At 48.9% G+C, this 26,189-nt stretch overlaps 3 protein-coding genes and 1 long non-coding RNA gene across 19 annotated transcripts in view; 2 read left to right on the top strand and 2 right to left on the bottom strand.

The window, feature by feature from the left end:
* Positions 1–1,976, bottom strand: part of Zfp553 (zinc finger protein 553) — a 5,137-nt gene extending 3,161 nt beyond the window's left edge. Inside the window, exon 1 of one of the 2 annotated variants that reach the window (NM_001360912.1) lies at positions 1,520–1,976. The gene's annotated coding sequence lies outside the window, so the exon portion shown is untranslated. The remainder of the gene's footprint in view (positions 1–1,519) is intronic. The other variant, NM_146201.2, reaches the window with a different exon arrangement.
* Positions 1,907–2,619, top strand: Gm4532 (predicted gene 4532). Its single transcript, NR_030674.1, has one exon. It is a non-coding gene; the product is annotated as a predicted gene 4532 (long non-coding RNA).
* Positions 2,052–22,328, top strand: Septin1 (septin 1). Of its 13 annotated transcripts, none has more exons than XM_006508031.4 (11): positions 2,052–2,472; positions 16,806–16,896; positions 16,980–17,066; positions 17,295–17,418; positions 18,002–18,136; positions 18,230–18,347; positions 19,068–19,169; positions 19,282–19,378; positions 19,591–19,756; positions 19,998–20,088; positions 20,193–21,259. In XM_006508031.4, exons 2-11 carry the CDS (start codon positions 16,887–16,889, stop codon positions 20,277–20,279), a joined length of 1,017 nt encoding a protein of 338 aa, XP_006508094.1. In that variant the 5' UTR covers positions 2,052–2,472; positions 16,806–16,886; the 3' UTR covers positions 20,280–21,259. The 13 variants fall into 13 exon arrangements, 8 of the variants coding, with proteins under 8 accessions (XP_006508094.1, XP_030098656.1, XP_006508092.1 ...); XM_006508029.4 differs by lacking the exon at positions 2,052–2,472 and adding exons at positions 16,165–16,225; positions 16,582–16,630 and having other exon boundaries at positions 16,980–17,418; positions 20,193–22,328; XR_003946523.1 differs by lacking the exon at positions 2,052–2,472 and adding an exon at positions 16,269–16,712 and having other exon boundaries at positions 19,068–19,178; positions 20,193–20,590.
* On the bottom strand, positions 20,749–26,189 carry Mylpf (myosin light chain, phosphorylatable, fast skeletal muscle). 3 transcript variants are annotated; one of them, XM_006507421.2, is made up of 8 exons: positions 26,086–26,189; positions 25,639–25,753; positions 22,084–22,176; positions 21,797–21,872; positions 21,515–21,619; positions 21,349–21,427; positions 21,054–21,102; positions 20,749–20,946 (listed from the first exon to the last, which is right to left on the bottom strand). In XM_006507421.2, exons 3-8 carry the CDS (start codon positions 22,117–22,119, stop codon positions 20,842–20,844), a joined length of 450 nt encoding a protein of 149 aa, XP_006507484.1. In that variant the 5' UTR covers positions 22,120–22,176; positions 25,639–25,753; positions 26,086–26,189; the 3' UTR covers positions 20,749–20,841. The 3 variants fall into 3 exon arrangements, with proteins under 3 accessions (XP_006507484.1, NP_001334584.1, NP_058034.1); NM_001347655.1 differs by lacking the exon at positions 25,639–25,753 and having other exon boundaries at positions 20,750–20,946; positions 26,086–26,138; NM_016754.5 differs by lacking the exons at positions 25,639–25,753; positions 26,086–26,189 and adding an exon at positions 23,274–23,429 and having other exon boundaries at positions 20,750–20,946.

Raw genomic sequence — 26,189 nt, 5'->3', positions numbered from 1 at the left:
TGTGCCGCAATCCTTAGCTGAGACAGGGGTTTTGATAACTTGCCCAGGCTGGCCTTGAACTTTCAGCCCTGATGGGCATGGTGGCACATGCTTTTAAACACAAGCTGGGAAGGCAGAGGCAAGTGGATCTGACTTCAAGGTCAGCTACATAAGTAACAACTTGTCTCAAAACAAAGTGTTCTTAGCCTCCCAAGTCCTGGGATAGTAAGTGCACCATTACCCCTGCTTGCTATGCATTTAATCAATGATCACTAAACTAAACAATACAGGGGCCTTCTAACAATACAAGACTTTCACAATCCTATTGGTAATATTAGTCTCTTTGGTTTACCCCCATGGAAACAAAGAGAATTAAAGCAATTTTTTTTCTTTCTTTTGTTTTCAAAGCAGGGTTTCTTTGTGCAGTGAGTCTGTCTTGGAGCGCACTCTTTAGACCAGGATGACCTGAAACTCACGGAGGTGTCTCTATCATTCCTCTGACTTCTGAGTGCTAGGATTAAAGGCATGTGCCACCACCACATGAAAGTTAGTAGAAGCCCGGTGTGGTGGTGCAAGCCTTTAATCCCAGCACTTGGGAGGCAGAGGCAGGGGGATTTCTGAGTTCGAGGACAGCCTAGTCTACAGAGTGAGTTCCAGGATAGCCAGGGCTACACAGGAACCCCCCCCCCCAAAAAAAAGAAAGAAAGAAAGTTAGTAGAAAACTTTCCAAGCCCCTCTCTGCGGTCCCATAAATCATCCCAGCACTGAATGCCATCGGGTTTGAGAGAAGTGTTTCCTACTTGGAGGAAACCCTACCCTGGGCCGAGTTTCTAACTATCTACTCAAGCCTGTGTTATATTACAGTATTTCAATTTAGAAAACCTAGTATATGGTCTTTTGATCGAATTTCTGTGGGTTTTTTTTTTTTCTTTTTTTTCCTCCAGTTTTTGAGACTGTCTTACTGTACTGCCCAGACTGGATCTGAATTCTCCACTCCATTGGCTCTATCCTGGTAACTTCTACGATCTTGTATAAACTTACTTCCCTACAGATAAACAGATATGGGGTGTAGGAGAGAAAAAACAAAGTAGCAATGATTGTAACTGCGGGTTCGGAATAAACCTGCTGCCACAAGAGGCAAGAGATAAGTCAAGGACCGGCATTACTCTGCAGCAAAAACAACGGAAAGGAACGCGGTTATTTGGAAAAGGATACTGAGACTACTCTGAGCACGCAAGGTCTGTACTTAACACTAGAGCTTTTAAATTAATAAAAATAAGAAAGCCAGGGAAGGTTTTGAGAAGGCAGCCAGTATTAGAGCTGGATTTACAGCAGAACGCATGCAGAGAAAGAGCACCAGAGATTACAATTGAGCCTGGAGGCCTGCAGTAGGGCTGAGTGAAGGGGGAGGGGAGAGCGTTAGGGAGGATGCCCCTCACGGCCTGGCACACAGTAGGTGTTGGCTTCTTCCCTTCGGATTTTGCTGCCCCTTCGCCCACGTCCGACTTTCCTGGGCCCTGGGTCCCCAAGCATCCATTACCTTCCTGTGCGATGCGGACCGCCGCCCTCACCTGTACCGATGGCTCTCAGCCGCTTTCAAGTCCTCTGTACCGCGAAGCTCGGCGCCCCAGGGCTGTGCAGCGCGCTGCACCGTCGGCCCACGACCGGGACGCGGCCCCGGTGAGTCCGAGGGCACCTGCCGCCCCGTTCCCCTCGGTACAACAGGAACCCAGCAGCCAGCCGCACGGGTACGGGCTCCACGCCACGCCAGGAGGGGGCTCGGCCCACGTCCCGGGCGCCGCTGGGCGGGACGGGAAGCGGAAGCACGGGCCTCGGCGAGCTGCTCTAGGACCCGGAGGAGCCGCGGGCTCGGCGGCGGCGGCGGCGGCGTGGACCAGTTCTAGCCGTGCCCTGCGGCGCTAGCGGCGTGCCTCCTCGGATGGACAGCTGGCACGGCGGAGCCGGACTGCCCGCGCGGGACAACCAGGAAGGAGCCCAGGAATGGAGTGGCAGACAAAGGGAAACAGAGAGCCGGCGGGCGGGGCGGGGCGCCGAGGCGGGGGAAACAAAGCCCAGCTCGGAGTGGGGGCTGGGCCGGGGCAGGCAGGTCGAGCTGGAGCCTGCCAAGTTCTAGCCTGAGAGTCACGAGTCGGGGCACTGTCGGCGAGAGACGATGCTCGGGGACAGGACCTAGAGACTGGGTACCAGAGACAAAGAGATGTAGAAACAGATAAGAACCGTCAAGTCACCCTAATGGAATCAGGGGCCCTAAGAGGCGGAGAGCCTGGAGAGAAACGGGCGGGAGACAGAACAAAGGACGACAGGCGGAGACAAAGGTAGAAAAACAAAGAAAGGCTTTGCAAAGGCCAAGCCCAGGGAGGGACTGAAGAATAAACCCTGCCTCCATCTTGCTGGAGTCACGTTCCAAAGGATCCAGGCCCTAGAAGCATAACCCCGGCATCTTATGTTGTAGGCAGGTTTTCCTTTATAGAGGTGAGTACCCAGAGGCTTCCGTCCTGCCACTAAAGCGAGTGCTAACGGGGTTTTTATTAATTCGTTATGTTTTAGCAGTACATAATGTTATTTGTATTATATTAGATTTGTCAATAAAGCAGAAGTTAGAGATAAAGTTAAACCATGCATCGTCTGTCCCTTGAGTGCGGTCAGTTTTTGTGGGGTTTTTTGTTTTGTTTTTTCGAGACCGGGTTTCTCTGTATAGCCCTGGCTGTCCTGGAACTCACTTTGTAGACCAGGCTGGCCTCAAACTCAGAAATCCACCTGCCTCTGCCTCCCGAGTGCTGGGATTAAAGGCGTGCGCCACCACGCCCGGCTAGAGTGCGGTCAGTTTTTTTAAAAAAAATCATACAAGGCGTGGAGAACTGGGCCAGTGGCATGCCTCAGTGGGAAAAGGGGATTGTCCGCAAGCTTGACAACCTGAGTTCTCTCCAGGGAACCTGTGTGGTGGAAAGGAGAGTGCACGTTGTCCTGTGACCTCCACATGCACTGGTGCAATGTGCCCCCCAAATTTTAAAAATTCTAACTAACTTAAAAAAAAAAATTGGTTGGTCCTGTTAATCCCAAAGCAGGGAGGAGAAAGACCACTGACCCAAATTATCATGCCCAATTAAAGCAAGCTTTGTTACTCTTCTACACGAGATGCCTGCCCCTAAGATGGATTCAAAGGTCAGTATTGAACTAGGGAAAAATAAGGGTTTTATAGCTCGAGGGGGTTGGGGGGGTCCAAACTGGGGATTTGGCAGGCAAATAGGTGGAGTTACAGAGCAGAACAGTTACAAGGCGTTCATAACAACAGGTGGTTACAGTGATCTTTTGAGACAAATGTAGGCTTGCAAGATGGCTGTAACTTTTTGGAACAAGGACGTGGTTGCTGTTTTCTGGAACATTCTGTATGGTACTATTTGTAGTTGAGGTCACAGGTGGGACATGTGTTAGGAGCTGCCCACATTCCAGAACCAGGTGTGCCCTCACCTGCCTTCAGCAATCCAGCCCCAGCAGCTATATCATCACCAGCTGCCATACCCTTTATAAAGCCCATGCCATCAATGGTTCGTTCTCTCTCTCTCTCTCTCTCTCTCTCTCTCTCTCTCTCTCTCTCTCTCTCCTGCTCTGAATCAGCCTTTTGTGCCCCCCCAATAAATCTCTTAACATTTATTGCATTATTATAGGTCAATTGTGTGGTGTGTTCTCTGCAAATTCCTTGGCCCCAGCCACCAAGGTCAACTTTCGATACAAACCCGCCCTAACATGAATATCCTGGTGCCTGCTTTCCCCTTTTGGGGGTTAAAGCCACTCTGGGACCCTACCCACCAGTTCTACCTGCAACAGACCCACCTGGCCCACTGATGGCTTGATAAATGCTCCCCCTTGGTTGGTGTAAATGCTTCACCAGATCTCTGGTGTTCTTGGAGGCAGAAGTTCCCACCGGGCTTTGGACCCTATCCCTTTGGGTTAGGCTTTATTTCTGAGCTCTGTTTCTGCCTTTTGGGTTCCCTCAAAGGCCCTGGTACCAGTCTCCTCAGGGTTTTAACCCTTGTCCCACATTCAGCTGTGCCTTCCAGTTCAGCCTTCCCTGGATCCTGGTGACACTGATCTTCAGGCCTAGGACCTCTTCCTCTTCCTCACCCATGGGAATAGCTTTTTGTACCTCCTGGCTCCCTTTGGGATGCTTCTTGCAGAACACCCGACCCCTCTTTACCTGGCATCTGAACTGAAGGACTCCAAACGTATTGGCTTTTGCAATCAAATTTGGCCTCAGTATCCCTTAGTCAGTCCAAATGTGGCCAACTAGTGGCATCCTAGATCTTAGTCTACACTGCCAGCAATCGAGGGGAGTGGAAAAGAGATTCTCTCCCTATTTCTCTGTTCTCTGCTCCAAGCTCAGTTCGTTTTTGTCTAGTTTTCCCAACACTGTGTAAATGTCCCGTCTCTAAATTACAGTTGTTGGGTCTGTAGTCTGACTCTTCAGCTGTTGCTTCCCTCCCTGCTGTGCCCACCTTGTGGGCTCCGCTCTCTGGCTCCCACAGCCTGCTATGACTCTAGCCTGCTACGCTCACATGGACATCGCCCTTTTCCATTCTGCTCAGAGCTACCTGCTCGCTCTTTATGCCTTCCTAGTCCTAGATTTTGCAGGTTTCCTTGCTTTATGTAGGAGCCTGCCTGCTTAGTCCTGCAGCGTCTCCACACCCTTGTGGCTTCTGTGACATTGGAACCCTCCCTTGCTGGAGTTCCTACTTGTTTCTTTCTCCCTTAACTTTAACCAGTCTACTTCTGGTCTATACCATAAATGCCTCTCTCGAACCTGGAGCCTGCTATGCCCTTGGGCGCTCACCATTGGGCAACAACCTTCCCTCAGCTCTGGCCTGCTGCATCCATCTGGATCTTTCTACTGATGTACTAGTCCCCTTTCCCCCTGCACTCTAGGCTATCTCTCCTTCCAGCCTGTAGTCCCTCAGCTTCGGCTCTCTGCTTCCTCTTGGAGCTATAGGAACACCCCACCCCCACACAGAGAAGCCCTGTCTCACAATAACAAGCAAAAGGATTTCAGGCAGACTGGCTTCCAGACTCCATCCTTACGCCAGTGCTCTAGACCACAGATCCTTAGGCACTTAGTTGGTTCTGAGGCCAGGCGGTTGGTCTTACTCCTGGCATCCAGAGTCTCCAAAGGCCTGACTTGGGACTCTTTAACCACGGCAAATCCTGAGCCAATTCAGTTGAATCCCCAAGCTCTAATGACAGATTTGGAATTGGGTGTGATCGAAGTTTGAAATTTTTCAAACTGTTACCCTAGACGGTGAAGATGGTTCCCCAGGTAAAGGGCCTGCTGCTTAAACATTATGGCCTGAGTTTAGGCCCCCAGCAACCATGTTAAACCTGTAGCAGTCGCACATCTATAGCCCAAGTGTTGGGAGAGAGAGCAGGCAGCTGCCAGATGCTGGAGGCTCAACTGACCAGGCAGCCTAATGAAAACCGCATTCTCCTGTTCAGGGAGAGACCCTGTCTCAAAACGTAAGGTAAGCATGATTAGAGGAAGGAGCCGGAGTGATGGCTCAGCATTCTCCCAAAGGACCTGGGGTTCAAGTCCCAGCATCCACTTGGCAGCCACAACTGTAACTCCAGTTCCATAGGATCTCTGACAGCCTTGTGTAGGCATACATGCAGGCAAAACACCAATGCAGGGTTAAAAAAAAAATGAGGAAGACATCCACGTTTATTTGTGGCTTCATTATGTATCTGCACTGTGGTTTGGTCATGTACCTGCACAGGTGAGTGCACACAAACACATAGAAAAAAAAATACCATTCAGCCCAAAGCATTTGGTAGGAGATGTAGATAATACAGCAAACAGGAACACTTTCACCATAAAAATGCATCATTGTGGGCAACAAGATGAGCCAAGTCAGACAACCTGAATTTGGTCCCTGAGACTCCCACATGGTGGCAGCAGAGAGCTGGTTCTGACAAGTTGTCCTCCTGTGCTGTTCCCCTACCACCACCACCTCCTCCCCAACTTCCATACTTGGGATAGACAGTAGTGGTACATGCCCTTAATCTCAGAAGACAGAGGCAGGTGGAGCTCTTAGTCCAAGGCCATAGAAGGAGTTCCATGCCAGCCAGGGCTACAGAGAGAAACCCTGTCTCCAAAAACAAAACCCAAAACTAAAAAAAACAAAAGAGCACTGACTGCTCTTCTGAGTTAAAGTCCCTGCAACCACGTGGTGGCTCACAACCATCTGTAATGGGATCTGATGCCCTCTTCTGGCGTGTCTAAAGAGAGCAATGGTGTACTCATATACATGAGTGGCGCACGCCTTTAATTCCAGCACTTGGGAGGCAGAGGCAGGCAGATTTCTGAGTTTGAGGCCAGCCTGGTCTAGAAAGTGAGTTCCAGGACAGCCAGGGCTATACAGAGAAACTCTGTCTCAGAAAAAAAAAAAAAAAAAGTTGAGTAGTGGTGGAGCACACTTTAATCCTAGCACTTGGGAGTCAGAGGCACGTAGATCTCTAAGCCTGGTCTACACAAAGAAACTCTATCTAAATAAACAAAAAATAAAACAACCAAAAACCCATAAATACCTATGTATAGACAAAGGAGAAAAATCTAGAATAATACAATTAGAGTAGTGTTATATTGATACAATATATTAGATTAATACCTGATAGTATGTGTATAAATGGGCCAGTTTCCTAATGGTGTGTTGTACATATTTCATTGGTTGATTCTCTCACATACTCATCATCTCCTCTCCTAACGCTCTGACCCCCTGTTGACTCCAGAACCCTCCTCCTCTTCAATAGCTCCTGTATTCTATTGGTCTTCCACCCTCTGACTTTATAGAAATGATTTTATTTATCTTAGATTTATTAGACAGGGTCTCTCTATAAAGCCCTGGCTGTCCTGGAACTCATGCTATAGACTAGGCTGGCTTTGAACTCACAGAGATCCACCTGCCTCTCCCTTCCAAGTGCTGGGATTAAAGGTGTGCACCACCTTGTCAGGTGAAAATATATTGCTGTTGTTGTTATTTAATTAATTGGGTATATGTGCATCTCTGCGAGGTTTGTGCACATGAATACCACAGAGGCCAGGAGAGAGTGAGGGATCTTCTGGAGCTAGAATTACAGGCAGTTGTAAGCCACTCTACGTGAGTGCTTAGAACCAAACATGGGCCTCTACAGGAACAGCCAGTGTTCCTAATGGCCGAGCCACCTCTCCCACCCCCAGCCCTTCCCTTAAAGCCATTTCCCCTCATCTCATGGATCATTTCCTACTTCCTTGGCCTTTATTCATTCATCCAGATAAACACATTTAACAATTAGAAGCTAGGATCTGCTAGGAGAGAGCAAGTGCTGTTTGTCTTTCTGAGTCTGGCTTGCCTCAGTAATGTAATGTCTTCAGTTCTAACCCTCGTTCCCAAAACTTTCATAGTTTCATTTTTCTTTAGAGCTGAATAAAACTCCATGGTGTATAAGCCCCACCTTCCCATTGTCCTCCACTGTCTGATCTCATTCCCCAGCATGGAGAGAGCAGGTATCCCCACGGCTGGATTTTGTCTTCTCAGAATGCAGCCATGGGTGGTGCAGCTGGGTCATAGGGTGGTTCTAGATTCTTGTTCTTGTATATTTTGAGACAGGGTCTCTATGACATACATACATAGAGTTGTTCCGCCTGGACCTTGGTATACAGACCAGGCTAATCTAGAATTCGTAGAGATCTACAAGGCTTCCTAATGCTATGACTAAAGCCATTGGTTACCACACATGCTATTTTTAGTGTTTTTTGTTTTTGTTTTTTTACGGGAGTGTTTTGCTTGTATATACATCTGTGTACCACTGATATGCCTGGTGCTCTCAGAAGCCAACACTAGACTCCCTACGATCAGAGTTAGTGATGGTTGTGTGTCACTAGGTAGGTGCTGGGAACTGAATTTGAGTCCCCTGCAAGAGCAGCAAGTGCTCTTACCCACTGAACTATCTCTCCAGCCTCTATTTTTAGTTTTTATGAGAAATCTCTACACTGATTTCCATAGTGGCTATACCAGGTCACACCAGTAACAAATACAAGTTCTCCCTTTCCCACCATCTCCCCAGAATTTGCTGCTATGTTTTCTTGATGATAATCATTCTGACTGGGGTAAGATGAAATCTTTCAGTTTAATTTATTGGTGTGTGTGTGTGTGTATGTGTGTGTGCTCGCGTGAGGGGTTGCACTCCAGTGGCCTGCAGCATACAACAAGTGTCTTTCTCTCTCCAGCCCTCATTTTCCTCCTTCCTTCCTTCCTTCCTTCCTTCCTTCCTTCCTTCCTTTCCTTCTTTCTTTCTTTCTTTCTTTCTTTCTTTCTTTCTTTCTTTCTTTCTTTCTTTCTTTCTTTCTTTCTTTCTGTCTTTATTGTTTTTCGAGACAGGGTTTCTCTGTATAGCTCTGGCTGTCCTGGAACTCACTTTGTAGACCAGGCTGGCCTCGAACTCAGAAATCCGCCTGCCTCTGCCTCCCAAGTGCTGGGACTAAAGGCATGTGCCACCACCACACCCGGCTGTCTAGTTTTCTTTTGAGGCAGGGTCTCACTATATAGCTGTCCTGGAACTCACTGTGTAGACCAGTCTGACCACAAACTCCCAGAGATCTGCCTGGGTCCCTGGGGAGAGCACCTGGTGCTCTTAACCTCTGACCCATCTCTTCAGTCTCTTGATTTATTTTATTTTATTTTATTTTTTGAGACAGTATTGCTATGTAGCCTCAGCTAGTCTGTATTCACGATGTATCCTAGGCTGGCCTCGAATTTTGGGCAATCCCCTGCCTCAACCTGCCCAGTGTTGAGATTACAGGTGCAAGACACTACAACCAGCTGCATTTTGCTTTTTGAAACTATTAAATCCCCCGTTGAGAAAAAAGAGACACATTTATATAAAAGATAGATGGGATTTGGAAATCAGCTGGACATATTCATGGAGGGTGAGAGGGAAAAGAGTTTACATTGCTTTCTTTACTTCTCTCCCTCTCTAATTTAATTTAGGACAGGTCTCAACAGGTAGCTCAGGCTGGCCTGCAACTTGAAATCCCCTGGGCTCAGCATCCCCAGTCTAGGATTACTCACAAGTACAGAAATCCATAGCCTGTCCCTTTCCTTTTCTGTCTCCCCTTTCCTCGCTTCCCTCTCAGTGCCAGGAAGAGAATCCAGGGCGTCACACTTCACACTCCAACCCCCACAAGTCTGCTCTGTGTGATAAGAAATGAAGGGGAGGAGGCAGTGTCATGTAATAGGATGGAACCATCCCTTTCTTTTCCTTGTGTCTAAGCATGGCTTCTCTGCCAACACTGTCATCATGGTGCTACAAGTGATGATCATGGCGGTCTCTCTCTCTCCTCAACAGCTAGGATGCCAACTTAGCTCACACTGGGCCATCAGGGGCTCGTGCAGAAGAGCCGGTCCTCGCTTTAGCTGACACCCCACTGTGTGGCTGAGCCTGGGAGAGGATGAGCGGCCTCTCCTGTAAACTCATATCACACCCTAGGCACTGTTCTGAGCGCTGCATGTGTGCACTAACCTATATCCTACCATCTTCATTAAGTGTGGTATTCTTTTGTTTTGTTTCCAATGAAAGAGTAATAAACTCAATGCTCCAAGGTATGCTAATCATAAAGCAGATAGCGACATACCTTCCTCCACCCACCCGCTTCCTGGGTTCAAAGAGTGTTCATTCAAAGAAAGTCACCCTGACCCACCCTGACCATTACCTTAACCTGCAATGTAAATGTGCTATTGTTAGGGGCTCTTAGAAACTGTCTTGAAAGTTAACAATTACCAGTTATTCCTTGTGACACCTGTGACTTTGTACTTCCTTGTGACTCTTAACTGGTATTTTTGGTATTTTCCAACAACGCCCTTCCCACCTCCTTGAGTTGTGGTTTTTTCCTTTAAATACCCCCTTACTCAGCTACTGGGGCGCCACGGTCCTCTACCCCTGCGTGGTGTATGACCGTGGGCCTGAGAGCGCTCTTGAATAAAAATCCTCTTGCAATTTGCAATAAGACCGTTTCTTGTGGGTGATTTTGGGGTGTCGCCTCTCCTGAGTCAAAACGTGGGGGAGTCCTCACATTGTGGGTCTTTCACCAAGATAGGGTTTCTCTATGTAGCCTCCGATGTCCTGAAACTCATTCTATAGACCAGGTTGACCTTGAATTTGGAAACCTACTTGCCTCTGCCTCCCAAAGCATGAGACACTACCACCCAGTTTTCATTATGTCTTTGTGTGTGTGTGGTGGTGGTGGTGGGGGGAATTATCAATGAAGCACTGAACAACTATAGAAATGGAGTCACTAAGGTGTTGCTGTAAATCTCCAACCCAAATAAGTCCAGGCAAAGAAAACACAACTCAGTTAATATGAATACAAGCTGCACGCCTAGATTGGGCAGATCTACCGCTACACTACCATCTTCCCCATCTATGAGACCCCTAAGAACTTGCGGTTTCTCCAGACCACCTGCTTCTGCTCCACTTTTCTTCTTCTTCCTCCATTGTCCTCTCTTCTTCCCTCTCCTCCTTCTCTCCCAAACTTTCAGCTCCACTTTCCCTTCTCCTGCCCAGTCACCCAGACTCTAACCTTTATTTTAGGAATTAAGGTTGGGGGGTTGGGTATGGGGGACCTTTGGGATAGCATTGAAAATGTAAATGAGGAAAATACCTAATTAAAAAAAAAAGGAATTAAGGTGGGAAGAAGATTCACCTGGGTGCTGACTCATTCCTTGTTCTCAGTCCCTCCAGGAGAGTGGAATTAGCATCAAAATACCAGCAGCCCAGGGTTATCTGCAACACTATGGTGTTAGTGGAAGATGTCCAAGGTCACACAGCCATGAATGGCCATAAGTCTCTATAATCATATTGATCACTCTGCTGGTTAAATTTTTTTTTTTGTAGTTGTTTGGGATGTTGGATCCTTAGTTGCGGATTTGCCTTCATCTTTTAGCCTAGAGCGAGTCTGTTGGGTCTTTTCTTGGTTAATGATTGATATGGAAGAACTGGCCCTAGACAGGTGGGCCTGAGGACCTGTCACACTGTTCTATTGCTGTGAAGAGATACCTCGACCAAGGTAACTTATAAAAGAAAGAATTTAGCTCCGTGGGCTCTAGGGGGTTAGTCTATAACCATCATGGTGTGTAGCATGTTGCCAGGCAGACAGGCATGCCACTGGAGCAGTAACTTAGAGCTTACATCTGATCCACAAGCAGCTACCTGTCCCTGTGAGGGCTTTTGAAATCTCAAACCACACTCTGGTTGACACACCTCCTCCCACAAGGCCACATCTACTTCAAGAAGGCCACACCTCCTAATCTTTCCTAAACAGTCCACCAACTGGGAACCAAACACACAAACATATGAGTTTATGAGGGTCATTCTTACTCAAGCCAACCCAGATGTATAAGATAGCAGTGTGTGCCTTTAGTCCCTATACTCGGGAGACGGAGACAGCCAGCTTGGCCTGTTCCAGGACTACCAGAGCTCCATAGAGAGACCCTGTCTTAAATTCAAAAGCAAAGGCAAACATGAAAACACACAAAAAAGAAAGAGAGAAAGAAGGAAGGAAGGAAGGAAGGAAGGAAGGAAGGAAGGAAGGAAGGAAGGAAGAAGGAAGGACAAACCACAGGCTCCTGGGCAAATCAGGAGGCGTGAGCCAGAAGCAGAGATTCTCCACAGCCTCTGCCTCAGCTCCTGCCTTCCAGCCCTGCCCTATTTGGGTTCCTGACTTGAATTCCCTCAAAGGTGGGGACTGAGGTGGAGACATACAAGCCAAATTAACCCTTTATTCCTCAAGTGGCTTTCGATCATGGTTTTTATCACAGCAATGGGAAACAAACTAAGACACAGCGCAGGACCTGTGGGTTGAAGATGGCAAAGGCTTTCAATCCCATTTGACAGATAAGGAGCAAAAAAACTCAGAGGGGGCTTTTTTTTCCTCTTCCTGTGTGTGTGTGTGATGACACATGTACATAAATGTGCAGATTTGCATGCCCACGTGTGCATGCAGAGGCCAGACTTTGTGTGTCTTTTTCTGTTGCTCTCCACATTATTGTCTTGAGACAGGGTCTGTCACTGAACTGGAAGGTAGCCTTGGCTCCAGGTTGGCTAACAGACTCCGAGGATCCATTTGTCTCCACTGCCCAGTGTTGCTATGATGCCATTCCCATAAGCTTGAAGCACTGGGTCTTTGACATAGTGTGCCCACATCAACAGGACACATTCACTCAGGCCTCCACTTATTCTTCCCACATTCATTCAAGGCTCCCTCCATTCCTTGCACTGGGGCATACCTGTAATTCAAGAATTTGAGAGGCTGAGGCAGAGAATCACAGCAAGTCTGAGTCTAGGCTGGGCTGCATATTGATATCCTAGCTCAAATAAACAAGACAACAACATCAACAAAATACCAAACCAAAACAAACCCACCAACATGCATAGCCACAAAAAAAAAAAAAAAAAAAATGGGAAGAAAATTCACTGTGAACATGCTATCGAGGCTAGCTTAGACAGGGATAGAAAAGGAGGGAACTGCATGGTGTACAGTCTCCTGGAAACTGTCTTAGTCACTATTCTATTACTGTTACGAGACACTGTGACCAAGGCAACCCTTATAAAAGAAAACATTTCATTGGGGCCTCACTTAGAGTTTTAGAGATTCAGTCCATTATCATCCTGGCAGGAAATGTGGTGGGAGTCAAGCACGGTACCAGAGAAGTAGCTGAGAGCTACATACTGATCCACAGACAGAGAGAATGATGCTCAGCCTAGTGTGGGCTTTTTAAAGCTCATAGCCCAATCCCAGTAATACACTTCCTATAACAAGGCCACACCTCCTAATCCTTCTCAAATAGGGCCACTCTCTGACGACTAAGCACTCAACTATATAACCCTACGGGGGCCATTCTTAGTCACCACACTTTTATAACAGGAAATCACAGACCAGGTGACATAAAGAACAAACATTTATATTCTCACAGTTCTTCAGATTGAAATTCCAAGATCAAGGTGCAAGCAGGGTTGGTATCCAGTGAGGCTCACTCCTTAGGTTATGTGTAGCCCCCTCCTGCTGTGGCCTTCCTGAGCCTTTCTCTGTACATGGGTGGGAGGAGGAGTTTTTTTCCTTGTCATATAAGGACATTAGTCCTATTTGATTAAGCCACCAAATTTAATCACTTCCTTTCTTTTTTTTAAATATTTATTTATTTATTTTATTATATGTAAGCACACTGTAGCTGTCTTCGGACACTCCAGAAGAGGGCATCAGATTTCCTTATGGATGGTTGTGAGCCACCATGTGGTTGCTGGGATTTGAACTCAGGACCTTTGGAAGAGCAGTCGGCGCTCTTAACCGCTGAGCCATCTCACCAGCCCCTCCTTTCTTGCTCTATATGCAAATATAGTCAGATAGGGCTGCAACATATAAACGGGAGAGGGGAACACAATCACAAAGTTCAGTCCGTGGTTAGAGGCTAAGAAGGAATATAATAAATAAAATGAAACGAAATAGAGGAGCCAGGCTAGACTGCACAGGCCTGTCATCCCAGCACTGAGAATGTGGAGACAGGAGAATGCAAAGTTTTAGGCGACACAGGGAGACCCTAAAATAGAATTAAAGCAGAGAATGAGCAGGTTCCAGGTCACAGGGTCTTGCAGACGATCAGATGACTAGTTTTTAAAGTCCAGAGGAGTTAATTTCCATGCCTGAGGTCACCCAGCTCAAATGTTACAGACAAAGTTTGTAGGTCATAGAAAACCTAGAATGGTGCTGATGACGTGCTGAAATATGTCAGCACTTCATTTTACCCTGAGGAAACTGGAGTTGAGAGAGGTCAAAAGACTTGTTCAAGGTCACACATCAAGTCAGGGGTAGATCTGGACTTTATGGGGGCTTCCTTCTGACCCCAAAGCAACGGTCTCTAAGTTCAGCAGACTTCTAGCATTTATTCTGCCTAACTTCATTTATTCATCCCTGTTTGTTTGTTTTGTTTTGTTTTTTTCAAGTCAGGGTTTCTCTGTGTAGCCCTGACTGCCCTAGAACTCACTCTGTAGACCAGGCTAGCCTCAAACTTAGAGATCCACCTGCCTCTGCCTCCAAAATGCTGGGATCAAAGGCGTGCACCTCCACCCAGCTCATTTACTCATCGATTGCACACACACACACACACACACACACACACACACACACACACACCCCTAAGAAATCAAGTGTTATGAAGCACCGAGAATATACAAATTAGGAAGACATAGTCCCTGTCCCCAGGGCATCAGACACAGACAGGTAGGCAAATGGGAGCACTGAGGGGCCTGAGAAAGATGCTAGGCAGTTTAAAACAGAAAAGCTCTGTCAGAGGCAACGGAAGAAGGTGTCACTAGAAAACTGGTCACCTGGTGCAGAGAAAGGAAATGTTAGAGCTGATTGTATAGCTCGGTGGCAGTGCGACTGCCTGAGTGATGTCATCCATAAGCTTTGCTCGAGCTGCACTGTCTGGGGAGGTGGGACAGCCTTGCTATCTCTCTCTCTATCTCTGCTATGGGAGGAAGTACATCACAGAGGTGGGCTTCGAATGTCTGTAGCCCATCCCAACTTCCAGACTGCTCCCTTTCTTTCTCAGTGGTTGAAAGTGTGATTGCTTTCTTCTTGCTCTGGCTGTCTACCACATACCCTTAATGATGGTCTCTTACCCCTCTGGAACCATAAGCCAAAATAAAAATCCTTTCTTCTGTAAGGTACTCTTGGTCAATAGTGTTTTATCACAGCAACAGAAAGTAGCTGATACACTTGACCTGCATCACCATTCCAGCCCCAGCCCTGCCAGGGTGAAGATGGAAGCTCGGGGACTGGAGAGATGACACAGTGGTTAAGAGCACTGGATACTCTTCCGAAGGACCTGGGTTCAATTCCTACCATCCGCATGGTAGCTCATAACTGTTTGTAACTTCAGTTCCAGGGCATCTGAAATCCCTTCTGGCTTTTATGGGCATCTATGTGGTCATTTCATGCTTGTGGTGCACAGACATATGTGCAAGCAAGCAAACACCCATACAAATAAAACAATAAAATAAAATGGTTTTTTAAAAAGGGGTTTGAGGGGCTGGTGAGATGGCTCAGAGGTTAAGAGCACTGACTGCTCTTCCGAAGGTCTCCTGAGTTCAAATCCCAGCAACCACATGGTGGCTCACAATAATCCGTAACAAGATCTGACGCCCTCTTCTGGAGTGTCTGAGAACAACTATAGTGTACTTACATATAATAAATAAATAAATCGTAAAAATAAATAAATAAAAGCCTTGAGAGATGGCCTATTGGTTAACAGCACTGACTGCTCTCCCAGAGGTCCTGAGTTCAATTCCTAGCAACCATCTGTAATGGGATCTGATTCTCCCTTCTGGGTGTTTGTGAAGACAGATCACTCGTGTGTGTGTGTGTGTGTGTGTGTGTGTGTGTGTGTGTGTGTGTGTGTGTGTGTGTGAGAGAGAGAGAGAGAGAGAGAGAGGCCATCAGGCAAAGAGGGACAAACAAACCTTGCTTCCCAAGACTAGAAGACTAGAGTGCAGACTGCATTCTGATGTAGAGGGGCTAGGGGCGTTGGGGGAGCAGCTCTCAAGAGTTTGAGCTGTGACTTCCTGGGTCTGGATCTTGAAAGCCTTTCTGATAGTTGTGACCAAATACCAGGTCTGCACACACCTGTAATCCCAGCCCTGGACAGCCAGGGACAAGGCATAGTAGATCAAGAGCTGAAGGTCATTCTGACAACAAAGTGAGTTTGAAGCCAGCCTAGGCTTCCAGGAGATCCAGTCTCAAAAGCAAGACAGCTGTAATGGAGGTACACGTGGGCCTGGAGTCCTAGCTTTCAGGAGGCTGATTCAAGGCCTGACTGGATAGACAGCAAGACCTTTGACAGTCCTGTGTCAAAATGTCCAAAATCCATTGGGAGCTGGGAGTATAGTGGAGTTGAGCACAGCAGTACCCATGACTTGAGTTCAATCCAAGCACTAAGACCCTCAAAAAGAACCCATAGCCTGAGCCTGGAACTGTTAGTCACCTACCTCCAATTCTATCGTGGTTTTTATGTTCGCTCACACCCTGGGAACTTTTTTTTTACTTTTTGCAAATCATCTTGCTCAACTCTTATCAGACTTGCTAAGGAGAACATCTTGCTTCCTTTCTTTCTGTCCATACCCACCTCTCACCATGATGATGAGGGCCATGGTAAGTCTCATCATAAAGCCATGTGGAGAATGAAGGGGCTGAAGCTGTATATAAGGTGGCGGGAAGAGATGCATCGGGGCTTATCAATTCAGAGGGTGCCACTCTTACAGAGGACCCAAACTCAGCTCCCTCTGTCTATGCCAGGCAATGCTCAGCTCCCTGTGACTCCAGGTCCAGGGGATCCAATGCCCTGTTCTGGCCTCTACTTGTGTGCGCAAAGAATAAAATCTTTGGACTAAAAGAAAAGGGATGGGCATGGGTTCTCACCTCTCTCTAAGCAGCTCAGCTTCCTGCACTGCCCCCTCACTCCACCCCCCCCCCTTTGTTTGACACCGTTCAACTTCCTGCCCCACCAGAGGAAGTGGGGAGCAACACCAGGTGCAAGCGACAACCAGCAGAGCCATGGTGAGTTCTCGGGGGCCCAGGAATCTAGTCATTCAGGGCCAGCTCTCTCCCTCGAGGGTCCCCAGTTCAAAGTTAACCCACAGTAAGTGGCCTTACTAGCTTTTGGGCTCAGGTGGTACTGGGGCACTCCCTGCCATGTCCAAGAACCTCATATTGTCTCCCTTTACCCCCACAGGACAAGGAATATGTGGGCTTTGCTGCCCTGCCCAACCAGCTGCATCGCAAGTCTGTCAAGAAGGGGTTTGACTTCACACTCATGGTGGCAGGTCTGTGGGTTCTGGAGGGGGTGATGTACTTATGAGATCATGGCCATCCTCCTGTCTGACCAGTGGGCCTGTCCCGTACACAGGGGAGTCAGGCCTGGGGAAATCCACCCTCATCAACAGCTTGTTCCTCACCAACCTCTACGAGGATCGGCAGGTGCCAGATGCCAGTGGTAAATCTACCCCGAGTCTCCACAGGCTTCCCATCCCCACTGCTGTCCTGGCTTCCCTCTGTGCTGTCCCTGGCCTCTTCCTGTGTTATCAGGCTGCATTCTTTTTCTTTCTATCTGGGGACTTTGGTGGCCTCTGGTTTTCTCTGAGATGGTTTCCTCCCCTGAAAACACATGTGGGAATGGAGCCCTGCTTCAGAGCCCTACGCAGCCAATTCTCTGTCCCCATAGCTCGCACGGCACAAACTCTGACCATTGAGCGCCGGGGTGTGGAGATTGAGGAGGGAGGTATCAAGGTGAAGTTGACCTTGGTGGACACGCCTGGCTTTGGGGACTCTGTGGACTGCTCAGACTGGTGAGAAGGGGGAGGGGCAGGAGCTAAGCCTTTCTTCCATTATGGAAAACCAGAGGTCAGTTGTAGGGCTGGCTTGTCACAGCCCCTTGACCCAAAAGGGGGCACCTGTTTCTGGTAACAATCTAGCCCAAAGTATCCAGTGTTTCTTGTTTTGAGATAAGGTTTTTCTATGTAGCTCAGGGACCTCAAATTCACTGTGTAGCCCAGACTGGCCTGAAACTCAAAGTCCTCCTCCTGAGATTACAGGTATATATATGCATGCCTGGTTTGTTCGATGCTTTTGTTGTTGTTGTGGCTTGTTTTTGTTTTTAGCCATGGTGTCACATTAGCCCTAGCTGGCCTGGAACTCACTATGTAGGCCATGGTGGCCTCAAATGTGACAATCCTCCTGCCTCAGCTTCCTGAGTGCTGAGATTACAGGTGTGCAGCCACCACATTCTGATGTCTCATGTACTGTGGCCAGCTGTCCCTGATGGCTTTGGTTAGGAGCAAAGAAATGACTTGGGACTGCACAGTCCTGGTTAGCTTCATCTTGTCCCCTGGCCTGTGATCTCGGACTATCTATCTCCTTCCCACACACCAGCTGGCTGCCTGTGGTTCGCTTCATTGAGGAGCAGTTTGAGCAATACCTCAGGGATGAGAGTGGCTTGAACAGGAAGAACATCCAGGATTCCAGAGTCCATTGCTGCCTCTACTTCATCTCACCCTTTGGCCGAGGGTCTGGAGAGCACCCTGGGGGTGGACTGGTTGGGGAGGCTGGAGAAAGCTCAGTACTTGAAGCTGAGTCCTGACCAATAAATCCCTGAAACAGGCTCCGGCCCCTAGATGTGGCTTTCCTCCGGGCAGTGCACGAGAAAGTCAATATCATCCCGGTCATCGGTAAAGCAGACGCCCTGATGCCTAGGGAGACTCAGGCCCTCAAGCAGAAGGTATGGCTGAGGCCCCTAAGTGACAGCCAAGGCCATGATTCAACCTTGTCTGTCTGGACTTTTTTTTTAATCTTGGGGTGACCTTTTTGGGGGTGGGGTGAGGAAAGGGTTATGATCCTGCCACAAGCACCATGGCCCTAAGGGCTCAGGCTCAGAACAGACCGGTCATACAGCCCTGGAACTAGATGCTTGACTAAGAGGAAAGGGGGAGGGGCACCACAACTCAACTCCTGGGGTCTCTTTGGTTCTGCGATAGTGATGGCTGCCTGTCTCACTGTCTTCAAAGTGCTTTCCCACGGACCCACGTCCTCGGGTTTTTTTTTTTTTTTGTTTTTTTTTTGTTTTTTGTTTTTTTTTTTTTTTGTTTTTTTTTTTTTTTGGTTTTTCGAGACAGGGTTTCTCTGTATAGCCCTGGCTGTCCTGGACCTCACTTTATAGACCAGGCTGGCCTCGAACTCAGAAATCCGGCTGCCGCTGCCTCTGCCTCCCGGAGTGCTGGGATTAAAGGCGTGGGCCACCACGCCCGGCCCCCTCGTATTTTGATATTTGTCCTATCTGAGTTTCTCACCATCATGTCTCTGAGGTTTGGTTTTGGTCATCTTGTGTGGCCATTTCTCACCATTTGTCCTTCATATCGTTCTTTCTCTCTGATCACCCCATTCTATCTACCCCACTGTTTCTAGCCATGTAATGTCCGTTTCTCCTTCTATCTGCTCTGAGATCCGGGACCAGTTGAAAGAGGAGGAGATCAACATCTATCAGTTCCCAGAGTGTGACTCTGATGAGGACGAAGAATTCAAGAAGCAGAATGAAGAAATGAAGGTTTGACAGGTGGAGGTGGACAGGGGCAAGGAAGCAGGAAGTGGAGGCGAAAGCTGAGAAAGAGGATTATGCCCAGGATGAGCCAACGTGACTCCTGACTCCCGTTCTATAGGAAAACATCCCTTTCGCAGTCGTTGGGTCTTGTGAAGTGGTGAGGGATGGAACCCGACCAGTGAGGGGAAGACGCTACTCCTGGGGTACCGTGGAGGGTAAGGCCAGGCATGCTTTGAGAGCAGTAGGGAGTTCGGTCTGAATTCATACGTGAAGTTGGAGGTGGGCTCTAGTCTTGGGAGTTCCTAGAGGCCACAAGAGGGGTCCTTGGGCTGCAAATCCTGGGTTCTTCTCTAGACTAGTGAAGTACTCCCAGAGAGCAGAGCCTAAGGGTGGCGTTGAACGCAAAGCTATCTGGTCCGCCCTCTAGTGGAGAACCCACATCACTGCGATTTCCTGAACCTGAGGCGGATGTTGGTGCAGACCCACCTTCAGGACTTGAAAGAGGTGACCCACGATCTGCTCTACGAGGGCTACCGGGCTCGCTGCCTACAGAGTCTGGCTCGACCTGGGGCCCGGGATCGAGCCAGCCGCAGGTGAGAGCAGGGCTATTTTGGTGCTTCCATGGCGCCGCCGTTTGGGCAAGCCTTCCTGACTGGTCCTGCTACCCTTCTTAACTCGGCTTCCCAAATCCAACTAAGCCTCTCCCACACTGACCTTAACCTCAGGGACAAGGCCCCGCCTCCTACACTCAGAATTCGCCCCAAGGCTAGACCCACAATGTCAGACGTCAACATGTTTTCTGAACGCACACAACCTTTCCCTCTACTCTCTTAGCAAGCTTTCCCGGCAAAGTGCCACAGAGATCCCGCTGCCCATGTTGCCTCTGGCTGACACTGAAAAGTTGATTCGCGAGAAGGACGAAGAGGTGAGCAAGCACTTCTCTTTCCCTCTAATTAATGCCCTAGAACGTTTTCTAGATCCCATTTTGGCCTTGCCGGGTTCCACTGCCTGCAATCTTGCTCCGCACAGCTGCGCCGCATGCAAGAAATGCTGGAGAAGATGCAAGCCCAGATGCAGCAGAGCCAGGCTCAGGGCGAGCAATCAGATGTGCTGTGATATTCCCCAATACCGCCTGTCCTCGCCTCTGCTCACCGCTAATCGGCTATCCCATCCCCGCGCTGGACAGCCCAGCGCCCAATCCGGGGATCCAGAGGGTAGGCCTGCCCTTGCACTTAAACCAGATCCCTCCAATCCGGAAGTTTAAGGCCCATCCGACTTCGTCTTCCGCGCGGCTCTAAGAGGACCGCACTCCAAGAAAAGCCTCCCCACCACTCCTCCCCCCCCCCCCCCACCGCTCTTCCCGCGTTCCAATTGGGTTTTCCTATTCCTCCAAGTTCTCCATCTAATAAAAACTGCTTCCCGCCTTCCCCCAGCTGCCGGAGTCTTCTTCCCAGCAGGAATGGAGCTGCCCGCTGGGGGCCTCCTGGCCACTAGTCATTCCACTGTTAGCCACTCCTGTCTGTCTGGGCCGTTGTTTCAGCCTCCCACCTGAGTTTGCGCATGAACACACTGAAATTGCCACCAATAAGAAACAAAGACCAGTTGAGTTTTATTGAGGGCCAGGGTGAGAGATGGAGCGGCTACAAGCCTATCTAGGTCTTCTGAGACCTTGGGTCCCCTATTCCTGGTCCTTAGCATCACCATGTGTGATGACGTAGCAGATGTTCTTGTAGTCCACGTTGCCGCCCACGTCTGGGGGGAAGGCTGCCCACATGTTCTTGATCTGTAGGAAGACAGGAGTAGCTCTAGGACCGGTTCCCCCACTGCTTCCCTCTCTCCCACTTCCCTCCACTCGGAGTCCTCTTCCTTCCCGGGCTCTCCCCAACTCACCTCCTCCTGGGAAAATCGGTCGCACTGCGTGGTAAGCAGCTCCTCCAAGCTGAGAAGGACATTCGGGGAGGTGAGATTGGATTCATGAGTACGGTCCCCTCTCATTTCATTCCTGTTCCCACCAACCGTTCCTGAAACATGTCTGGCGCATCTCCCAAGTACTGTCTAGAATTTCTTCCCTTAGTTATTATAAAAATGTCACCCAGTCCTTACTGCTCATGCATTCTGTCAACCTGTCACCCCTAAGCAGGGATTTTTGGAAAAGACAGTAGAGCCACTAGAGGGAGCCACTCACAACTGCTTTTTGATGGTGCCCTTCCCTTCTGGGTCCAGGACCTTGAAGGCTCCAGTGATCACATCCTCCGGGTCCGCACCTGCAGGGACAGAGGACACGAGTCTAGCGCGTCCCCAAAGGTCTGGAAAGAGCAACCAGGGTCTTGGGTGGAGAACCTTTTACTCACCCTTAAGCTTTTCCCCAAACATGGTCAGGAAGACAGTGAAGTTGATGGGCCCACTGGCTTCCTTCATCATAGCGTCGAGTTCCTCATTCTTCACATTGAGACGGCCTGAATGGGGTGAGCGTTAGGGGTTGGAGTTGGGTGTTGGGGACCAGAGGTGTGCTTCTCATAAGCTTATATTAGCTCATTCATTTTTTTCATCTGGGCAGATTAAGGCCTGAAGCCACTGGATTCCCCTCCAACTCCATAGCTTTCAACATTTATAGATAGGAGTAGGGGCCTCACCCATGGCTGCAAAGGTGTCCCGAAGATCCTCTTTGTCGATAATGCCATCCCTGTTCTGATCAATTACAGTGAACGCCTGTGGAGGGGTAGGGGTGAGGACAGATGAAACCAGGAATTGGCCCAAGGCAGATCAGATTCTGGCCCTGAGCCAGCTGTCCCCCTCCACCCTTTGAAGGGAGGGGAAGGATTCTCCTCCTCCCTCAACAGGTGCACTTTCTGGGAAGGAGGGGTAGGGAGGAGGGTGGGGAGGAGGGTTGGGGAGGCTTTCCTTAGCCTCCCACTCTCACCTCCTTGAACTCCTGGATCTGAGTCTGGTCAAACATGGAGAAGACGTTGGAGCTCCCTTCCGCTCCTGCCCTTCTCTTGGCCTTCTTGGGTGCCTGTGAGGGTAAAGGTTGAACAGGGGAGTTACAGGCCAGTTCCTGTACCTCTCTCCTGGGAGCAGCAAACCAGACTTTTGTTTCTGTTAAGGACAGGGTCTCATGGAGCCCTCAGACTTGCTACTTAACAGAGGATGACCTTGGCCTGCTCACCGTGCCTCCGTCTCTAACCTTGACCGTGCGAGTTCCAGGGTTAGCGTCACGAGCAGCACATCCTATTTTATTTGGTTGCTTGTGCATGCTAGGCAGGCTACATCCTCAACCCCAACCCTGTCCCTCCCCACCCCCACCCTGAGACGTGGTCTCATGATTTAGCCCTGGGGCCTATTCTATAGACCCAGTCTTCCTTTCCTTGAACCCAGGAGATCTGCCTGCTTCTTCCTGCTGAGAATAAAGATATTCATCACCACACCCAGATTCTCCTCCTCTTTTCTTTTTGTTTTTCTTTTTTAGACTGGTCTCACTGCATAACTCAGGCTGGCCTTGAACTCCTGGACTCCTGGATTCCTACCTCTTCAGGCTTTAAAGCAGTTGAAATTACAGGCATACCCATTATGCCTGATCAGATTCAGATTCGGAGTTCTTTGAGTCCATTTTTATAGAATAACTCTTCTTTTTCTTGGCACCTCTTGGCTAAGGGGCCTCATTTTGGCTGTGTGTCTTAATTCCCAACTATAGCTCCCAGATCACTTCATCCTGACTGACAAGTGCCCTTCTCAGAATCCTCTGCCTGCCAACTTGGCGTCCATACTTGCTAGCTTAATCTACTCACTGGCCCTATCTGAACCTCTAGTTCCCACTTACAAAATGCAAGCAGGATCATCTCATTCGTCTGAGGACTTTAGGAAATGATAGAAAGGGGTGGAACAGACTTTGAACAGGTCTACCCCTACCCCTAGACATCATGGTTAGATATCTGAGCATATTATCCTTGACTGAACCTTTCAGCCCATCACTCTCCTCTGGCCCCATTCTGGTGCTAAGAGAGAGGGTTCATATTTTGCCTGTAGTTGGAATGAGAAGCAGCACCCTTTTTTTTTTTTTGAAGGGTAGGGCTATCCTGAGCTAATGCTAGGTTGGGAGGAATCTTCACTCACCATGTCTTAGATCTCCTGGGGGCAAGGCAGTAGCTCCAGATGGAAAAAGGAAGAGAATCTGCTTGGAGCAGTTCTTCTGGGGTTATATAGTCCTGCCCCGGCAGCCCTTAACATACCGTGGTAACCTTAGCCCTGTGGATACCCACCCCAGATACTAAAATAGCCCAGCTCAGGGGCCTCTCCTTTCTTGGAGGCCTGCAGCAGCTGGAGCCCAGGAAGGGAGGGGGAGGAGGCCTTGGGATGCAAGTCTCGTTAGGACCTAGGTAGGAAGGGATGTTCTTTCTCCCAAAGGGGGACTGCAGTGTGCCAGGATTCAGAGGGGCTCAGGGAAGCCCACAGTTCTGGAAGAGATGAACTAGACTTTTGAGCCCCTGAGTGGGGTGGGCACAGATCTAAACTCAGTAAGCATTTTGTGCCAATAGACAGTATGCTTGGTTTTGTGGGTTCACTTTAGCAAGCAAGCAGGCAAGTAAGCAAATGACAACAGCAAAACTCAGCAGGAAGCTAAGGAAGTGAGTGAGGTGAGGACCAGTGAGCAGACCGCAGGGCACATGGGCAAAGGCCAGCACAGTGAAAGTCAGCTGTTAGGATTGCCAGAATCAGGATGGGGCTTGATGTTAAGGTTGGTGACCAAATGCTGTGGGGTTTGCAACAACAAGCAGAGACATCATCGGTGCACTTGAAAAGAAAGGATTGAAGCAAGAGAGGTTTAGGCTTTTTTTTTTTTTTTTTTTTGGTTTTTTTGAGACAGGGTTTCTCTATATAGTCCTGGCTGTCCTGGAACTCACTCTGTACACCAGGCTGGCCTTGAACTCAGAAATCCACCTGCCTCTGCCTCCCAAGTGCTGGGATTAAAGGCGTGCGCCACCACGCCCTGCAAGGTTTAGGCTTCTTGCTGGACCTCAGAGAAAACACAGAGGCCCCAGCCATCCTCTCCCAGGTAGCATAACCAGTATCTTTTCCTTTCTGGGAAAATGCTAGCTTGGCTGATGTTGTGACTTTCATAATGTTCTGGGCCTCAGTGGCCCATACTGATCCATGCAGTGGGAATCTAGGGAAACCGCAGTATAGGAACCCCAGGCTGGCAATGGTACGCATCTCCTCCTGCTCCCTTTAGGACCTGATGTCCTGAGGAATGTGTTCCCTCCCTTGCCCTCCTCCAGTCCATGCCAATGCCACTAAGACATTTTCTTTTCTGGGCACTGGGGCCCAGCCACCTGTTGTCTCTAAGAAGAGAGAAGGAGCCACCCTAAACTTAGCAGCTGCCCTTGGCCTTCGCACAGCCCCTCCCGGCTTTAGTTGGCAGCTGTTTTGCCTTATATGGGTACCACATATGGGTACCACGGAGGGGGCTACGTCATGCAGGAGCCCACTCATTAGTGCATTCTGGGAGGTGAGAAAGACTCCAAAAAGGGAATGGGATTTGTGGACTTCTCAGTAAACTTGAATCAAAGGGGAAGATGGAGAAGTTATGAAAAGAAGATCTGACAGGTCCTCACCGGGTCCGGGTCAGAGCTGGAAGCGGGAAAGTAAGCTGACAAGACTAAGGAGCTTCAAAAGACAGAAAGGGATAGGGACATTGAGAGCTAGGTCTCACTAGGATTTTGAGAGTGGCCTTATGGATTTGGTAGTCCACTCATCCTGGGGCTCAAGAGAATGAGAACAGAGGAAGCAGTGTTTAGAAGTGGGAAGGTTCCTGGTTCAGCGGTGGCCTTTAGTCTCAGAACTCAGGAGACAGAGGCAGGCGGATCTCTGAGTTTGAGGCCAGCATGGTCTTCAGAGTGAGTTCCAGGACAGACGTGCAGGGCCACACAGAGACACTGTCTTGAAAATAAATAAATAAATAAATAAATAAAAAACAAAACAAAAAAAGAAGAATCTGGAAGGTTAGAACTCATAACGTCAGGTCTTGTAGTTAGTAGCTAATGAGTACTAAGAGAAGTGGATAACAATACGGCTTGGTTCTTGAATCCTTCAAAGAGGAGGGTTCATGGTATTGAGGATTCATGGATTTGGGTTCTGAGATGGGACCTCCACCCACAAGCCGGGAGAGTGAAGTAGTGCTCAGAGGATATGGGTTTCAGAAATTGCAGTGTTTGCGGCGGCGGGGTGGAGGTGGGGGGGGGGGGAGAAGCTGAGTTTGTACATGAGAACTTAGAGAAACCTGGTCTGAGTTCCTGCCTGAAATAGGGAATTGAGAGATGAGTCTTTCAGAGGACTGACTATAGTCTAACTAGACACATCGAGGTAGAGAGTACTGATGAGGGCACTGGGTTTGTGGTGCAGCTCAGGAGTTGAATGAACAGGGGCTCTTTTGGAAACCCAAGAAGGCCAGCGCGGCACTCTTATTGGCTAGGAGCCGCACCGATGCTCCAGGCTCTTCTCAGTGATGTCCCCAGTTGTCACCTCCTCTCGCGCTTGTCTCTGGTTGTCACTGACTATTCTTGCTCTGGCACCGCCTGCTGGCAGCATCCCTGGCCCTAGAAGCAGAGAATGTTATCTATTTCTACTCTTATGCAAAGTGGAGAAGGACAGTCATTGGCTAACAAGTTAATCACAAGTTAAGCCCGCCTCTCCCTGGTTGTCATTCCTTCCTGATCATCTCAGGAAGTCTAAGAATTTTTCGGCTCTTTCTATTGACTGCTGATGCTGTCATCACAGGAATAGACGTGACCGTCAGTCAATTTGACTGCCTAGCCCCCCTTTTTAATTTGGTTCCCTTTTCACCATTTCCATTGGCTAACAAGTTCCTAGTCCCTGCCTCTTACTGCCCAACACCAGCCTCATTCCCCGCCCTTCTGCGGTCACTCACTCTCTTCAGTTGTGTTTATTGGCCTGGATGCTCAGGATCTCTCTTTTCTATTGCTTGTTTTCTTCGTCCTGCCTCTGCCTTCTTCACTTCCTCTTTCTCGAGTA

Source organism: Mus musculus, chromosome 7, assembly GCF_000001635.26.
Source record: "Mus musculus strain C57BL/6J chromosome 7, GRCm38.p6 C57BL/6J".
Taxonomy (NCBI): Eukaryota; Metazoa; Chordata; class Mammalia; order Rodentia; family Muridae; genus Mus; species Mus musculus.
Note: the sequence above shows the minus strand (reverse complement) of the source record. Positions and strands in the feature narration are given on the sequence as shown.

What these genes read in the sequence shown, in the direction of transcription:
- Septin1 (XM_006508029.4), top strand. An exon ending in CTCCTGGGGTACCGTGGAGG is followed by an intron (nt 19,379 to 19,590) that starts GTAAGGCCAGGC and finishes TCCGCCCTCTAG; the next exon opens with TGGAGAACCCACATCACTGC. An exon ending in TTCGCGAGAAGGACGAAGAG is followed by an intron (nt 20,089 to 20,192) that starts GTGAGCAAGCAC and finishes TGCTCCGCACAG; the next exon opens with CTGCGCCGCATGCAAGAAAT.
- Mylpf (NM_016754.5), bottom strand. An exon ending in AGATCCAGGAGTTCAAGGAG is followed by an intron (nt 21,873 to 22,083) that starts GTGAGAGTGGGA and finishes ACCCCTCCACAG; the next exon opens with GCGTTCACTGTAATTGATCA. An exon ending in ACCGATTTTCCCAGGAGGAG is followed by an intron (nt 20,947 to 21,053) that starts GTGAGTTGGGGA and finishes GTCTTCCTACAG; the next exon opens with ATCAAGAACATGTGGGCAGC.